At 49.8% G+C, this 17,602-nt stretch overlaps 1 protein-coding gene across 2 annotated transcripts in view; it reads left to right on the top strand.

The window, feature by feature from the left end:
* The first annotated feature begins 9,221 nt into the window (after nucleotides 1-9,221).
* Nucleotides 9,222-17,602, top strand: part of Tmem44 (transmembrane protein 44) — a 35,274-nt gene continuing 26,893 nt past the window's right edge. The window contains exons 1-5 of one of the 2 annotated variants that reach the window (XM_032900066.1): nucleotides 9,222-9,733; nucleotides 12,227-12,353; nucleotides 14,032-14,125; nucleotides 15,017-15,183; nucleotides 15,355-15,441. In XM_032900066.1, the coding sequence (XP_032755957.1) occupies nucleotides 9,597-9,733; nucleotides 12,227-12,353; nucleotides 14,032-14,125; nucleotides 15,017-15,183; nucleotides 15,355-15,441 (612 nt within the window). In that variant the 5' untranslated portion in view covers nucleotides 9,222-9,596. The remainder of the gene's footprint in view (nucleotides 9,734-12,226; nucleotides 12,354-14,031; nucleotides 14,126-15,016; nucleotides 15,184-15,354; nucleotides 15,442-17,602) is intronic. The other variant, XM_032900065.1, reaches the window with a different exon arrangement.

Below are 17,602 nucleotides of genomic sequence, written 5' to 3'. Positions count from 1 at the left end.
AAAAAATGTTAAAAAGAGAGGACAACCACGAAGCAGACAGCACTAACCGGCATTAGGGCGGGCTTCAGAGCCCACCCCCAGTGACACACCTCCAACAAGGCCACACCCAGGTAATTCCTCCCAAAGTTCTACCAGCTGGTGGGGGGGGGCGTGGTGAGGCCATGTGTACAAATATATAAGCCCAGTGCGGGCCATTCTCATTCAAACCACTACTCAAGGTCACCTCTAGGGAGCGGAGGAAGCCTAGGGTGATTGGAATCCTGAGTAAATGTGTGCTGTTTATGTGCGCACAGCCAAGGACCTCAAAGCCTTTCCCCAACCCCTGGGGAAACGGCAAAGATTTCCCTCCTGGTCCTGTGGAGCTGTTGATAGCAATGCAGAAAATGTCCATAGTAGCTTTCTCCCTGGACACTTTACAGTCCGAGGCTGCTCCCTTACAGAGACCGCCTTACCGACCTGTTTTCTAGCTCCAGTCCTGTGCCATAAGCCCCGCCTCCTCACTCAGCTGAGTGTCACACCCCTGCCTCCGTTTAACTCCATACAGCAAACAGGATGTATTGTGGTTCCTCCATCAGAGAGCTCCATCCACCCGGCTCCCAGCTTTTCTGTGTGTCCATGTATCTGTCCTTTCTTCATTCCCTCACTGCCTCGGTCAAGGGCCAGGACATACCTTCATACTCGGCCAGTCCTCACCTCAGTCTCCCAAGAGCTGAGTGTACAGATGGAAGTCACCACGCCCAGCAAGAAACTACATTTAGCAAATATTTATCAATCAGCCACCGGTAGCAGGGAAACAATCCGTAAAGAAAACAGAGTTGGAAGGCCCGGTAAATGGGAGCTAGCACTATTCCGGAAGCTAAAATAAGATAGTGTTACGTAAGTGAGCAGTGAAGTACAGTCTTCATTTAAACAGTGAAGGGCTGAGCAGAGTAGGTCATGCCTGTAATCTACACACAGAACAGGGAAGCAGGAGAACCAGAAGTTCAAGGTATCTCAGCTACTCAGAAATTAAAATATGTATGTTCTAATCCTGGATTCAGAAGGCTGAGATGGGGGGGGGGTGGATGATGAACTTTAGGTAACAAGACCCCATCTCAAAGAAAGCAGTAAAAGTTAATTCCTTTCAAAGTTGAAGTAGACTTAAGCCCAAACCAATGCTGTGGTATCCATCTCCTGGAAGGAACATGCCTCTTGAGAGTCTCCATACTTCAGGCTTTGAGCTCACTGTGTAGAGCTCAGGCTGGCCTCGAACTCATGGCTATTTTCCTGCCTCAGCCTCCTGAGTGCTGGGATTAAGTCATAAGCTGCCACACCCATTTGTTGTTTAGAAGGGGAACAAGAGTCATCCTGAGCCATCTGCTGAAGGACGAATAGAGAGTGACAGTGATGGGCAAGCCTGTAGTGTGGAGTAAGTTCTACACCATGCAGTTCACTGGTAAAACAACATTCGGACTTAGCACATTTAGAGCTGTGCAGCTATAATAAGACTTAGAACGTGTACCCTCCCACCCCCTATACAGAGCCCAAACCAAGCAGCCATCAGTCTTCAACACTTGTGCTGGCTAGTGGCAACTTGACCAACCAGCCAAAGTCGTTTGGGAAGAGGGAACCTCAATTGAGAAGATGTCCCCACAAGCTTAGGCAACTTTGTGGTACGTTTTCTTGATTGATGTAGAGGGGACCAGGTTACTGTGGGCCATGGCACCCTTGGGCTGTGGTCCTAGAAAGCAGGCAGGACAAAGCAATAAGAGGCTGTCCTCCATGGCCTCTGCTTTGGTGCCTGCCTCTGGGACCCACCCTCACTTCTTGTGAGGGTGGGCCATGATGTGGAAGTGAAAGCAAAAGAAATCCTCTCCTCATGTTGCTTTTGGTCATGCTGTTACCACAGCAACAGAAACTCTAAGACGCTACTTGTCCCAGCTCCCTCCTCTTGGCCATAGCAACCATTTGCCTATTTCATCGATGTTGTATGTAGGTTTTCTGTTCTGAGCACTGTTAAGGTTTGGTCTCGTTGTCTATTGGAATGCTAAGTGCAGGCCCCCGAGAGCCTATGTGACCCTGGCCCCAAGTTATTTCTGATTGGTAATAAAGATGCCAACAGTCAGTAACTGGGCAGAAGAGACATAGGTGGGGTTGAGAGTTCCTGGTTTTGGGGTTCAGAGGAGAAGCACCAGAGAAAGAACAAAGTGGAGGGGGAGAAAAAGCTGCCATGAGTTAGGGAATGTGGCCCTGAGGGCTGACCAGTTGGAGTTAAGAGCAGCCCAGGTGAAACATCGTAAATGATAACTCTGAGTTATCAATACGAAGGTAGATTCTAATAACAGAGGGTAGATATCTGCCCGGCTCTTGTGCAATTTGAGGCTTATTGTAAATATAAAGGCTGCGTGTGTCTTTTATCTGGGAACTAAACGGTCAAAGGTGGGGTACTTCACATAAACGAGACTTAGCAGGGTAAGTTCACTGTTTGTTCTTCAAAGGATGCTAATGGAAGTGAGCGAGTTGGCCCGAAAGCTGGAGGCAGCTCATTATCAACCCTGCAAGGCTTGTCTCCTTCCTCATCTCCACGCTCCTCTCCTCTGCTCTACAGTAAAGAACCCGAGCCTACGTCCTTGCTTGGGGTCTGGGGATCCTGAGCGAGGGCCATCCTGATACTGGGATTCCCCTTTCGACCTCTGCCGGATGCTCTGATGCCCGTCCATGTCCGTCCATGTGGAGGTTTATGGTCTAGCTTTATGAATCACTCGTCGTCGTCGTTATCACTTCCCAACGTTTTATGAATGGGAACCTGCTTTGCATCTGTCATCTGTTTACCTTCAGGAAATTAGGAGGAAGTTGAGGTTCTTCCCGAGAAGCCAGTAGTCACATATGGGGAAAACTGTCAACAAGCCAGAGGTCTGCTAAAGGACACATTGCTTTAACAGCTTTGCTTCTTGTTTGGTTTGGAGTGAGGAAAACCATTCAAAGAGTTCAGTTAGTAGCCACTTGCCATGTGCTGTGTTCAGCATGTTGAGGATGGAAGACGCGTGAAGCGGGGGTTTGCCTTCCATCCACTACCTCGATAAAAGGAGAACAATTTTCCACACGCAATATGCAAATGACAATATCCGTGTAAAGTGTGTCCCATTGCAGACTGGATATTTTTAATTATTTTGAGATTTATTTTTATTTTTATGTGTGTATTTTGCCTGGAAACATGCCTATGTACCACTTGCCATGCCTTGTGCCACTGGAGGCCAGAAGAGGGCATTTTATGTCCTAGAACTGGAGTTACAGGTGGGTGAACTGCCATATAGACGCTGGGAATTGAACCCTGGTCCTCTAGAAGAGCAGTCAGTGCTTTTAACCTCTCTCTAGTCACTAGACTTCATTTTTTTTTAAAGATTTATTTATTATATAGAAGTACACTGTAGCTGTCTTCAGACACACCAGAAGAGGGCATCAGATCCCATTACAGATGGTTGTGAGCCACCATGTGGTTGCTGGGAATTGAACTCAGGACCTCTGGAAGAGTAGTCAGTGCTCTTAACTGCTGAGTTATCTCTCCAGCCCTTAGACTTCATTCTTACATTTTAAAAATGTTTTTCTGTGTAACTCTGGCTATCCTGGAACTTGCTCTTTAGACCAGGCTGGCCTCAAACTCAAGAGGTCTGCTTGCCTTGAGTGCATGGATTAAAGGTAATGCGTGGCCACTACCTGGCCAACTGGATTTTTAATGTTTTACTGAAGTACAGTGTCTACAGAAAGTACACAAGCCACAGTGTACAGACAAAGAGCATCCTGATCATGGTGCCAAGACTGACCCACATCCCAGGTTCCCCCTTTATGCTTCATTTTAGCTGCTACTTCCCAAGGTAGCAGCTTTCCTCTTCTGACCTTTCCCCTGCTTTATATTGTAGAGAAAAAGAATCTATAGTACATGCCCTTAGGAGTCTGAGTTCTTGGATTCTATAATCCTACATTGAGGGAGCCATCCATAGTACATGTTGCCAAGACCCAGCCTTAGTTTGGAGAGAGTTTCTGAGAGAACAAATGACTCAAAGTCAAATCATGGGTTACAAGTTGATGGCCTATGTTCTGCTTGAGACAGCTTTCCAGAAAGCTCTCTTTGTGTTCTGCTTGGGACAGCTTTCTCTTGCTATTCTAAAAACTCGTGAGGTAGCTTGTTCCTTGCAGATCAAAAACCCAATCTTTTACTTACATATCACTTCAGTCATTACCCCAGGTCCCCCTTTGATTATCCCATGATCAACATCCCATGACCCCAGCCCCCTGATTCTTAGAAACAGCATGCATTTTTTTTTAACATTGTAAAAGAATTCAGAGATCTGCCTACCTTTGTTAAGCACAGACAATAAACTAGCTGGGTGGGATCCTGTCCTGAAATTACCATTTCTACCATGCCTGGGCCTGAACCTAAACTCCCTCTGTCACAGACTGACCCTGAACTCAGAAATCTGCCTGCCTTTGTAAGCACAAACAAAAACTTAGCTGGGTAGGATCTTGCCCTACAATCACCACTCCTAAATCTCTTTATCTCCCTCCTTAGTAGCTTTCTGACAAGCTGGGTCACACTGTCTCTTACATGGCTAAGTCAGACTTTGCAACAGTGATGACCGTTAGTTTTCATTACTCTGGAGCAGTGGTTCTCAACCTTCTTAATGCTGTGACTCTTTAATACAATTCCTCATGTGGTGACCCCTAACTTAGTTACTGATAGGAATTGTGATGTGGATATCCGATATGTGACCCCTGTGAAAAGGTCGTTCAACGTGTTCTCTACTGATAGAGAACTGATATAGCAGTGGCTGATAACCACTGCTCGATAGTATTGTACATGTTCAGGCTCAGGATTTCAATGCCACAGGTATTGGAGTACAGGAACAGTAATTTCAGGGCAGGATCCCACCCAGTTAGCTTATTGTCTGTTTGAACTCCCTGCTGTAACGGAAATGTTCTATGACCTGTGTTGGCCAACATTACTAGAGTAATTGTGACTATTCAGCACTTTAAAGTATGACCAGTGTGGCTGAGGAGCTGAATTTTTGTTTGTACTTAAGTATCTTCAGGATAAATAGCCCCACAGGGCACTGGCTGCCAATTGTCCAGTGTCTTAGTTACTTTTCTATTGCTGTAACAAAACAGCAAGGCCGAGGCAACTTATAAAAGAAAGGATTTAACTAGGCTTATAGTTTCGAGGGTTAGAGTCCATGACAGTGGAGCAAAGGCATGGCTGCAGGAACAGAGGAGAACTCACATTTTTATCTGCAAAAACAAGACGGAGAGTGTACTGGGAATGATATGAGTCTTTTGAAACCACAAAGCCCATCCCCCAGTGACATGCCTCTTCCAACAAGGCCACACTTCCTAATCCTTTCCAAACAGTTCCACCAACTGGGGACAAGTATTCAAAGATATGAGCCTATGGGGCCATTTTCATTGAATCCACCACATCCAGCATAGTCCTCATACCTGACTTGAAGGAAATACTCTGCATTTTTGTGGGGTGTGATCAGAAGCCTCGGTTTGGAGAGGGGTACTGAAAGAAGGATGTCTAGGAGCGGCAAAACAAATGACTCAAAGTCATATCACAGGTTACAAGCTAATAGCCTATATCCTGCTGGAGACAGCATTCAGACAGCTCTTTCTGTGTGTTCTGCTTTTTCTCGCTATTCTAAAATCTTTCTGGATCACTCATCATTTGCAGATCAAAAGCCCAGTTTTTATTTACATATCAATTCAATCATTACCCTAGATTCTTTTTGATTATTCCATGTATCAGCTTCCCATGACCTCAGTCCCTTCCTTGATTGTTAGAAAGAGACAGCACGCTCCAGTACAAATAATAAGATAGCTGAGTGGGACTGTGCCCTGAAATTACCATTCCTACCATGCCTGGGCCTGAACCTAAACTCCCTCTGTCACAGGCTGACCCTGAACTCAGAAATCCCTCTGCCTCTGTATCTTTCTGACAAGCTGGCTCACAGCACAGGTGCCTCTATTTTTCTAGGTTTGCAAAGCCCCTCATATAATTAATTCATATTGAGTCCTTATATTTTACATAGTTGAGACATTATCTTTTTTGAACTCATATTTCCGGCGTTCTTGCCCACAGCCTTGAGGGCTGTCCTGAAGGTTACAGCATTCTACCATTTTTCTGAGATATTAAGACACATCCTCACCTCCCAGACTCATGGTTTCTCTGATTATCATGGAAATCATTAACCTTGGCAGAGAGGATAGTCCTCAAAGGAGGATCATGAAAATATGTACATTATTATACAAACAAGCCTTATGCCCACAGCAACCATCAACACTAATGAGGCCCATGCCTTGCTGGCTCTGCTCCAGGAGTGGGAACCATGTTATTCCATCCCTTACTTGGCTGAGTAGAACTCCACTCAGGATGGTCTCTTGCCTCAACCTCCCACATGGTGGAACTACAGGTGCTTGTACTGAACTTTTAAAAGAGGAGTCTTGAACTCATAGAATATTCAAAATGGGGTTTGAAAAAAGGGGGTGTCTTTGCAGACACACACTGCCAAGCTTGAGCTGAAGTGTCATGATAGCAGCAATCGAGGGGGAGGGGAGGGAGAGAGAGAGAGAGAGAGAGAGAGAGAGAGAGAGAGAGAGAGAGAATGTAAAAGAATATAATAAACTACCAGAAGAACTTGGGAGCCATCTTTAAAACTAGAACCTCTGGCATGCTGGTACACATCTGAAATCCCAGCACTTGGGAGATTGAGGCAGGAAGATCACAAGTTCAAGTCTGTGTCTCTGAAAAGTGGCAACATAGAACAAAAGACTGGAAATGTATAGCTTCCAAAGGTTTCTCTCAGAGTCAGGTTCTCTCAAGCAGGGAACAGACTGGTGTGGGGTGTTTTATTTTTGCCCTGAGTGTTCACAAAAGGCTGTTTGCAGCCACAGCCCTTCCTCTCCCTGGCTGTACTTTGTGAGAGGCTGTCAGAATCCGTGTGCCACTGCACTGGGCCCTCGCCCAAAGGAAAGCTCAGGCAGAAGGCCCAGGGCCCAGGCCGGGGCTCAGGCCGGGGCTCAGCCCTTCCTTCTTAGCAGGACAATGCCTGAGACTGCACTGCCACTGCCAGCAGGAAATGCCTGGGAGAAGCCCTGTGGCCCAATGCCCAGGGGGACAAGAGCTGCAGGGCTCTTGGTAGGTTTTCTTTACTGCAGAGTCTGAATCATGGCCAAAAGGCAGGGTCTAAGCTCCTGGACTGCTGCTGGGCTCTGAGTGGCCTGGAAAAGGAAGCTCTGAGAGGCGCTTCCAGGGAGGGACGGTGGTATAATTCTACTACTGTTGGTCTAAACACTCAGAGGTGTTCTCCTCGGGCCAATCTGACAGCTCCTGGCTGCAGGTGTAAGTTTTTACCCTCAGCTGACACCAAGTGCTGGATTTTGGGAAGGAAAACCAAGAGTCCCGCTTTTGACCAATTCAATTAGACACAAGCGGAAGTAGCAAGTAGCCAGCTGAGCAAATGAGTCTAAAGAATGAGAGACGGATAAGAGGAAAGAGACAAGCTAGACAATGCAACCTGCTAAGGTTGAATCAGGAAGAAACAGAACCCCCGGGTAACAAAGAGATTGATGAGCAGCAGTTACAAACCCACTCTGAGTCCTACCACAGGCGAGAGTCAGGCCAGCCTGGGCTACATGGTAACACCTTGCCTAAAACAAGCAAAGAGTAAGCTGGGGTGTGGTGGAGCACATCTTTGAATGTTTGTATGTTTGGGGGGTTTCTTGTTTTGTTTTTTGAGACAAGGTTTCCCCTCTACTCCTCTCTATCAGAATCCCGCTACATAGCCCAGACTAATCTGGGACCTTTGATCCTCCTCCTGCCTCAGCCTCCTGAGTACTAGGATTAGTTTTATGCAACCACGCACCTTAGGGTGACATTCCTACTTATACCTATGTGTGCACACACACAATTACTAAATTAAAACAATTTTTAATTTGGTCTAGCCTTTGGGGGGGGTGTATGCTAAGCCTGAGGGAAAGTTGTAATACAGGGGAAATCAGATTGAGAGCTGATGTGTTGCTGCAGGCAGGCCTGTTAGCCCAGCACTTGGGAGGTGAAGTCGGAAAGATCAAAAGTTCAAGGTTCTTCCCAGCCATTTAACAAACTGCCACTAACCCGTCCTATGTGTGATCCTGTCTCCACAGCAGAAACGAAACCAACAGTGGTGGGTAAGGATATGGAACCGAGAGCACAAGGCCTACCTCAATGCCTGGTGTGATGGTTGACATGAGGAGGGGGGTCCCAGCTCTGGAAGACAGTGAGTGGAGGATGTGTGGCTTCCCCCAGAGACTCTGAGGGTGGAGCACCGGCATCCAGGAAGTCAGGTGAAAGTAACTGTTTTATGTACATTTGGTTGCTTGGTTGGCTAGTTGGTTTTCGGGGGACACAGGTGTAGCCGAGGCTAGCCCATAACTCTTAGCTTATAAAGTAGGCAATTTTGTTTCTCACACGGAAGTCCAAGATCAAGGCAACTAACAACTGTGGTGTCTGGTTAAGAGCCTGCTCCCTGGGTCATGAATGATACTGCCTTGATGTGTCCTCCATGGTCATAACCATAACCCCTCCTAAAGATTCCCTGGTGATCCCACCAAGTTGGTGGTTATGTTTCTTTCCTCCTCTCCGGACCCCTCACACCCCGCGTGCGCCTGGGGTTTCTCTGTGTAGCCTTGTCTGTCCTGGAATTCACTCTGTAGACCAGGCTGGCCTTGAACCTGGAGATTCTCTTGCCTCTCTGTCTAGTGCCATGATCAAAGTGCCACCACGCCCGGCTTTGTGATTAAGTTTCGGTATACGGAACTGGAGTGCTCATGAACATTTAGACCACAGCGTTTCTTAGACCACAGCGTTTCTTTGCAGGAGTCATCGCTGTGGATGGCTGTGGCACACTCCCAATACCTGGGAGGCTGAAGCCGGAAGTCTGAGAAGAGGAGGCCCACCTGGGCTACACAGTGGGTTCCAAGTTAGCCTGGACCACTTGGCTGAACCCTGCCTCAAAGTTAAAAAATAAATAAAACAAAAAAACAAACAGGGAAGTCACAGTCATGCGATGCTTTAAACAAACTTACTGAAATCGAAGACGATTTGGATATACTCTAATGGTTTGCTTTAGTGAAAAACAGCCTGAATTGTGTGGCACTGCGTTTGGATGGGGGCGGCACATTTCAAAATTAACCCCTTTCTGGCTGGGTCTACGGAGCTGCGATGGCGCAAGGCGTGCTCTTGACAGCTTCAGCGGAGGGAATGGAGGAAGCAGAGGCGATGTGTGCCCCCTCCGTCCCCAACCCCACACTTCTGTGCTGCACCTTTTCATCCAGGGACAGCGCGCCTCGGGGTTCCCTCCGTCCCCCTACGAGCGCTTGGCCGCGCCAGAGTATTGTCTGGCTTGGGAACCGGGGCGAACTCGAAAAGGGACCGGGTGCTGGCAGGGCCCTCCTTTGTGCGGCGGCCGAGCGCGGCTCTACCGCTAGGGGGCGGCCTGCTCCACGCAGAGCCCGACAATAGGCCAGGCTGGGGAGCCGCGCGGTCCCGGAACTTTCCCCGGGGTCGGCGGAGGCTCGGCCGGGCCATGGAGGAGGGGGCTAGCACCGCGCCCCCGCTCTGGAACTGGGACTACCTGGAGCGCTGCTTCGCCCGCCGCCGCGTCTGCATCTCCTTCGGCCTGTGGATCTGCGCCGCCTGCTGCTGGATCGCTGCCCACACGCTGTAATGGGGACGGGACCCGCGCGAGGGGTGGCGGGCCACCCGCGGGGGAGACGGGGCGCCACTCGCCTCGGCTCCTCCAGGAAGCCTAGAGGGGAAGGGGCGCAAAGGGGGCGACCTGCAGGTAGCTCGAGTCCGGGTTCGGATCTGACATTGCTCTGTGGACTGGGGTCCTTTCTGGATTCCGCACATCAGGGAAGCTGGGCTGTGAGCGGGCAGCAGGAGGCTGGGTGGTGCAGTGGATGCGCCTTGGATTAGCTTCTTTTGTCAGCCTTTTCCTGGTTGCTGGCGGTGTGAGGGGAGCAAGTGTAAGCCTTTGGGTCTCCTGTGAATGAAGATATGCCTCATAAAATGAATATGAGGATTAAATAAGGCATGACAGGCGAAGGACTTAATAAGTGCTCATTAAACACCATTACCGCTCTAGCTCTGCGACTCACCCTTAGGGACCCTACCAAGTCCCTCGATGTTTTCTACATTTAATTTATCCAAAGCTGACAATAGGTGTGGCAGTGGTGATCCGACTCTGGCCACAGTTTTTGCTTTTGTCTGTCTCGCAGGGGTCTGGCCAGGTAATCCCTGTAGCCCTGGTTCTGTGAGAATGTAGCTTCCAGGTCTTCAGCAACCCTGTCCCCTCGCACAGAAATCCAGAGGCAGTTTCCGTTGTGGTGCCACCCAAGTATACCCAGGCGGAAGAGAGTGTACAACATCCCTCTATCCCCACTCGCTGCAACGGGCTCACCTTAGCGCTCAGTGGACAACCCCTTCAGGCTATCCATAGTGGTTCAGAGAGTCTGTAGTCCACTGCCTAGAGACTGGAGTCCAGTAAAGACACTCGGGGCCTGAGTGGCATTTTTCATGCTCTTGCTCCCTGCGTGCCCCAGTTCCTAAGGTAGATTCTGTTATCGATGCTTCCTGAGAGAATAATAATCCTGCCTGTCACACAGGCAGGCTTCAGGGGTTGAGCTCTCTGAGGCAGAGGGTGAGGAGTAAGAAGGCCCCGCATGCATGGTCTCCTTTGTTCCATAGCCTCCCTATGCAGCCAACACTGGTAGGCATGCTTGCCCCTGGAACAAGGCTTACAGAGGTTAAGCTGTGCACTGAGAATGCCTGACTTCACAAGCTTGAAGACTTCTGTCCTTTGCCGTGCCTGAGGCTAGACACGCCCCTCTGTTCAGGACCCCACCACTCCTGAACCCTCTCATGTCTGTCTGCAAAGAATGGGTCTTCCATGGTGTGTGTTGGGGCGGGCATGGGGGGCCTAGGTTAAGGTCAGTCCGGGAGTCCTGGCCAGTGAGAGCTTAGAGGGCATGTCTGAGAGCGCAGGGCATAGGGCAAAGCCCCCAGCATGAAGCCAGAGTCCTGTCACAGGCTCACATCACCCCAGGCTGCAGGGTCTCCTCTCTCAAATGCAAAGGTTGAAATAAAGTGTTGCTAATTTGGTTGCCAAATGTCTTAGCCAACAGAGTCCTCACTCCTTGAGCTTGCATTGGTTTTAACAGCCCAGAGTTTAGGTTTATGACTGATGGGTGACACCCTGAGCTTCAGGCTTGGGGCTGGCAGAGCCATAAATGTGCACAGTGTTGGGTGACAGCCACCCTTCTGTGACAATGGTCCTTGGGACTGATGCTCAGAGCCTAATCTACGGAGTCAGAACCAACCATTTCTGCCTGAGCGGTGAAGCTGAATCCGCTCTCAGCCCATTTCTCTGTGAAGTCCAGCGGGGTTGCTAAGACTCAGTGTGGTGGCGACGCCATTGGTGATACTGCCAGAGAGGCCTTCTCTCTGTATGACCCAAGTGCTGAAGGTAGGGAGAAGGTCTGTAGGAGAAAAGCCCAGCGTACTGGAGACCGGGGGGGGGGGGAGCCCAGAGCACTGTGCTGTTATTCAGTTTGGCTTCCCCTGCTTTATGAATATGCTCAAAATCGCTCAGCAGGAAGAGGCTGCCACCCACTGCACAGATGGGTTAGACGGATCCGACGCTCATGTCAAAGAAACAAATCGCCTTTTAAATTTAAAGTTGCCACTGTAGTTAGCTGTGGTGCTAGAACCTGCTTCCCTTTCAGAAGATAAAACCTGACTGGCGGCCAGCTTGTAAGGAGGAGAGGGATTGTTGACCCGGCCCGGTTTGGAAGAGGAAAAGGATGAGCCCCAAATCTTTCCTTAAAGTTAATACTATGTAGTGAGAGCTGGCCTCGAACTCAGAAACGGCCTGTATTAAAGTGTTTCAAAACATGCTGAGGCTTGTAAGAATCCGAGGTACAGACCCTTGCCCAGCTGTCTCTGTCTCCCCCTTTTGTAGAAGGGGACGGCATCTCTGCAAGGAGATCTTCGGTTTCCGGCAGAGCCTTACCCCATTAACCAAACCCAGAAACATGTGCTACACCTGGGAGGGGCTATGTTCTGTAGAACAGAGGTGGCAGCCGCCTTTTCCAGGTGCCTTTTCTTGCCTGGCCTCACAGCCCCTGTGTTCTGTTCACGCCCCTGTCACCTCAGGATTCTCTACCTGAGATGCACAAAGAAGTGTGGCCAAGACCAGTCGTCACTGTGTGCTGCGTTCTGCCTCCTGACGAGTCTGTGTGACACTGTGGGGGCGATTCTGGCCAGACAGCTCACGATCCAGGTATGTCCCACACAAGCCTGGCTTGTTTCTCTGCTGCAGTCTCGGGCGCCTCTGTCTTTTCCCTCAGCCTGCAGAGCAGTTTTCTCTCAGAACCTGTACCTTGGCCTTTCTGCTTCTGAAGGGCTTTTTCTCTCAGTGTCTACGTGGCTCAATGTCATCACCTCCTTCAAACACGTGTTCAAAGTCACCTTCTAAAACAAGGGTTCTGGGGCTTAGAGCGATCCCAATGGGTAAGAGCGCACACCTTTCTTCCAGAGGACTGAAGTTTGGTTTACAGTACATATGTCAGGTAACATAACCATGTGAACTCCAACTCCAGGGGATCCCTTGGCTTCTCCGAGTATACCTATACATATGTGGCATACACACACATGTAAAAAAAACTAAAGTAACCCTCCCCTGTGTGAAGTTGTAACCCATCTCTTCCAGAGGTGCTCCAAGCTCCCGTCTCCTGCTGTTTTTTTCCTAGCTTACCACATGGCTTAGTTAATTTTCAATTGCTGTGATAAAACACCACAGCCGAGAGCTCACATCTTGGTCAGCAAATAGGAGGCAGAAAGAGAGGCTGGGAAGGGCATCAGTCTTTTGAAATATCAAGACCCACCTCCCCACACGGTGACACACCTCCTCCAACAAGGCCACACCTTCCAATCCTTCCCAAACAGTTCCACCAACTGGGGACCAAGATGAGCCCACGGGAGGCCATTCTCACTCAAGCCGCCACCACCACAGTGAATTACTCTCATCAGAAGATGAGTCAGAAGAACGCGGGCTCACTGCTGGACTGTCAACTTCACACAGCTCAGAGTAGATGCTCGACAAACAGTCATTATCATGGTCGAGACACAAGTCTAGAGTTTTGGACCTGCTTAGAACAGTGCTGTGCTGTCTCTGAAACAGACACCCTTCCCCTCTGGCTTGTGGGTTAGAAGGAAGAGGCTCTGTTTATGTCCTACAGCAATGGCTGGCTGGAGTTCAGTTAAATATTTAACTGCATCCTTGGCACTAAGGCCCCCCTGTGTATTAACTCATTTGCTCCTGAATCTCTCCTATGATATGGGCCCTGTCATCGTCCATCTGCTACAGATATGGAAACTGAGGCCCAGAGAAGCTTCTGTAAGGTCACTCTAATGAGTACTGGGGATTCCAAAGTCACAATGCACACTCTTGCCATTGATGTGCTTTTGACTTTGATACTAAAGTTAACTCTCTCCAGGTCCTGGTCCAGACACTTGCCATGAACCGTCTCTAGAAATCTACATGCCAGTCTTTGAGAGACCTTGTTGTGTGCCAGTTTTACAGATGGGGAAACTGAGGTTCAGGGAGTGTCAGTGTCTGGGATATGGCTCCACAGAGAAGGCTGCCTGTGCCATAGAAAGAATGTAGAATCAGAAACACAGGGATGGGTTCTCAACCCATCTCTACGGCCTAGCGGCTGTGCAACCAGGCATTTGGGAACCTGCCTCCTGACCCATCCAAAGATCCTTCTCTGGGTTGGTGGAAGGCACTGCTGAGCTCGTGATATAGATGGACATGGTGCCTCCGTGTAGCCCTCGTAGTAGAGGGGATCCTAGATCAGCAGTGCTGTGGTTACTCTGTGTGTGTGTGTGTGTGTGTGTGTGTGTGTGTGTGTGTGTGTGTGTGTGTGTGTGCTTGATCTGTCTCCATTTGCTTCCAGGTGTTCACTGGGGCCTACCTAGCAGTTGTCGACTTCATGAACTTCATCTTCATTCTCTTTCCTGTCTGTGGATCCAAATCCAAGTCGAAGTCCGGTAAGTGTGCGTACGTGGCCATCCCTTTTGCCTTCATTCTTTCATCCAGCCAAATGCTCGGTGCCCATTCTGGAACCAGATCTCTCAGGACACAGCAAAAGAATGAGGCGCCTGCCCTCAGCCACATGAGAAAGATGGGGCCTTAAACAGTTACTCGAAGGGAGAGATGAGCTTAAAAGATAAGAAAGTTTGCGACACCAGGCCTGGTGACACAGACGAGCAGACAAGAATGGGGCAAGGCCAGGAAAAGTGATGGCTTCGGGGCACGGTGTGCAAGTCTGGGTGACCAAGCCAAGCTCCATAATTTCTGGAAACGAACGGCAGAAGCAGACAGGATCACCTCTGTAGGAGCCGGGCTGGAGGGACTGAGACAGGGTGAACGGCCCTGAGTGCATAGCAATGGGGGTTCCTGAGGGAAAAGAAAAGCAGTGTTCTTAGACTCTTGTCCAAAAGCAGGATGGTGACATCAGTGGGTCATGTAACATGTCCTCAACCTGGTCCATGTAGTTCGGAAGAGAAATGTTTTTTAAAATGCTCAGAAGGCTGTGTTTTAAGGAAGCCTGCAAGGATGTCCTCTCTCGTCGCTGTTTCTCCCACTTACAGAGTAGGTGGCTTGACACACAGTCACTTATCTGTGTCAGGGACAGAGATGACTGGAATGCGGTCGGTCACTGGAAAAGTGAGTCTAGGAGAGGTACAGTGGTTTACCTACCAGCGTTGAAAGATGAGCAGCACCCACCCTCTGTGGGTGGGAGGAGAGTTCTGGAAGAGGAACTTGACCACGGGGATTTGAAGGGAGTCCGGATCTGCTATAGCAAGACTGGCGAGCAGAGGCTCCAGTACACCAGTTCCTCTCTCGGGAGCTTCATGGGGGTCTGGTGTTTCCTGCAGGTCAGGGCAGCAGGGAGAGAAGGAGAAGGAGGCACCTTAGAGCCAGTGTGTTTGCCCTGGCTCTGCCTCTGAGCCTGGGTCCAGGCTGGGCTGTCTGGACTGCTATCCCCAAGGCTTCAGCCCCAGTCCGAGGGCCGCAACGGAGGCTGCTGGGAAGCCTTCTGCAGGTAAGGCTGGATATACGAAGATAGGGGGTGGTACAGGTCACTTCCCTCCTTGTATGTGTACTCGGAGCCCTGGGAGAGGGTGAGGGTTCTTGCCATTGGAAGGAGGAACCTTCTGCATCAGGCCCCATGCTCCTTGGGACATGCGCACAGTCTCTGCATCCATTCCTGCAGGAGAACCCGGAAGTCTTCGGCTGCCTGCTGGGTACCGTCGCCGCCTTTGGCTCCTGGGCATCCCGGATCCCTCCATTCTCCAATATCGTGAGACTGGGTTGGGGCTGGGGCTGTAGAGCATCTTGAGGCATCGGGAGATCCTGGAGGTGTGATGTCCCTGTGTGGGGCACACGTGTTTACCCTTTTTTCTGAGGAGCCAGTGTATGACAGAATGAGGAGTGTAAGTGCATGTGTCCGTGTGCGTGTGTGTGCATGGTGTAGTGTGTGTGTGTGTGTGTATGTGGGTGTGTGTGTGTGTGCATGGTGTGGTGTGTGTGTGTGTGCATGGTGTGGTGTGTGTGTGTGTGTGTGTGTGTGCGTGTGTATGTGCATGGTGTGGTGTGGTGTGTGTGCATGGTGTGGTGTGTGTGTGTGTGCATGTGTGTGTGCATGGTGTGGTGTGGTGTGTGTGCATGGTGTGGTGTGTGTGTGTGGTATATGTGTGATATGGTGTGGTGTGTGTGTGTGTGTGTGTGTGCATGTGTGTGTGCATGGTGTGGTGTGGTGTGTGTGCATGGTGTGGTGTGGTGTGTGTGTGTGCATGGTGTGGTGTGTGTGTGTGCATGGTGTGGGGTGTGTGTGTGTGTGTGTGTGTGTGTGTGTGTGTGTGTGTATGAAGGGCCATGGCTAGAACAGTAGAGTCCGGAGACTTACAGTAACCTTCCAGGAAGGCTGGGTGTTTCTCCTTACAGGAAAAGGTCACGGGGTGGAACAAGCTAGAGGCTCACGAGAGAACAAGAAGGGCACGGGAAATCCACCACGGTTAGCTACCCAAGGTCTTATTGGCAGATATTTCCGAATATCTGGGCTGAGGGAAGGCCTACCAGCCAGGCCTGATGATGTCTAATGGGACCTGTCCCTGGGAGTTCTCAGTCCCCTGGAAGACGCAGATGGTATAGTGGGAGTTTTCCTCGCTCTCCGAATAGTGGAAGCAAGTGTTCGGGGTGGGAAGCAGGAGAGAAGACCCTGTGTTGTGAGGGAGTGAGGGCAGACACCATTCCAGTGCCAGGCTGCAGGCGGCCTCCCATTGTGCTTCAGAGGGTGAGTGGGACCAGTGGAGACAGCAGCTAAGGAAGGGCTGTCTGTACACAGGGGAGGGCATGGAGAAGCCGCCATACAGGACAGTGCCTGAGTACGTTCTGGGGTTGGTAAAGAAACTGCCCTGCCAGGTTTTCTCCATAGAAGACTCTACTGTAATGCCCCTGCCTCGGTGACAGGACCAGCACCATCCCTGACACTAGACAGTGAAATAGGCCTGTCATTTAGCCCCAAGAGAAGTACTTTCCCAGGAGCACCATGCTTCAGTAGCAGGTTCAGAAGAACAAGGGCTGGGAGGCAGGCGGCTTGTGACTGTGTGCATGAAGAGCTAGGCTATGCTTTGAGGCCTGAGCCTTGAAGTCCTCAGTCCTGTCTCCAGACTAAAGGAGGGGACAGAGAGTCCTGGCCTGGCTGCAGCAGCCTCTGGGTCAGCCTCTGGGAGGAGCTGGAGCACCACATGGTGGGGAGACCTTCCATGCAACAAGGGCAGAGTCCTGACTGCCTGCTCCAACTCCCTAGGGTCTGCAGTGGGAGGGTCAGGCTTGGGAACTCATAGGTCCTTAATGGCACTGAGAAGCTTCCCGAGTTCCGTGGGAACCATGCTAAGGGGCACCATTACCCTCAGCCTCTGGGGCCAGGGACCAAACCCACACTCACATCCAGTACTCCACAGTTAGGTACTTTACTGGGTCCCTCTATTCCCAGGCCTTCAGCAGATCGAGGCCCACGGCTGGGAAAAACTAACCGAGATACAGGGAAAATGTAACATCCCGACAGTGTCTTGTTTGCTTGTTCTGTGCCGAGCATTTAACCCCAGACCTCACATGCACTAGGCAGTCAGCCTCCCACAGAGCTGCATTCCTATTTCATCTGACTATTCCTTGGGGATTTAAAACACAAGTGAGAGAAAACCAGCCAAAATATACTTTTCTCCCGAAATTTTTCCCATTCCTTAGCCAACACCTAAATAGTTCTAAATACCACCACTTAGCAAGCAAAATTTAAAAACCACATTATACATGTTTTCTACTTGCATAGATATATGTGTGTGTGTGTGTACTTAAATATATATCATGCAGTTTAGTACATAGTCTTGTGTGTGCACATATAAACTTATATATAAAATAACTTTTAAATATTAATTTATACTTATTAATTTATTAATGTGTAC

The sequence above is a fragment of the Rattus rattus genome, chromosome 4 (assembly GCF_011064425.1).
Source record: "Rattus rattus isolate New Zealand chromosome 4, Rrattus_CSIRO_v1, whole genome shotgun sequence".
NCBI lineage: Eukaryota > Metazoa > Chordata > Mammalia > Rodentia > Muridae > Rattus > Rattus rattus.
The sequence above is the reverse complement of the archived record's forward strand: the minus strand, read 5'-3'. Positions and strand labels throughout refer to the sequence as shown.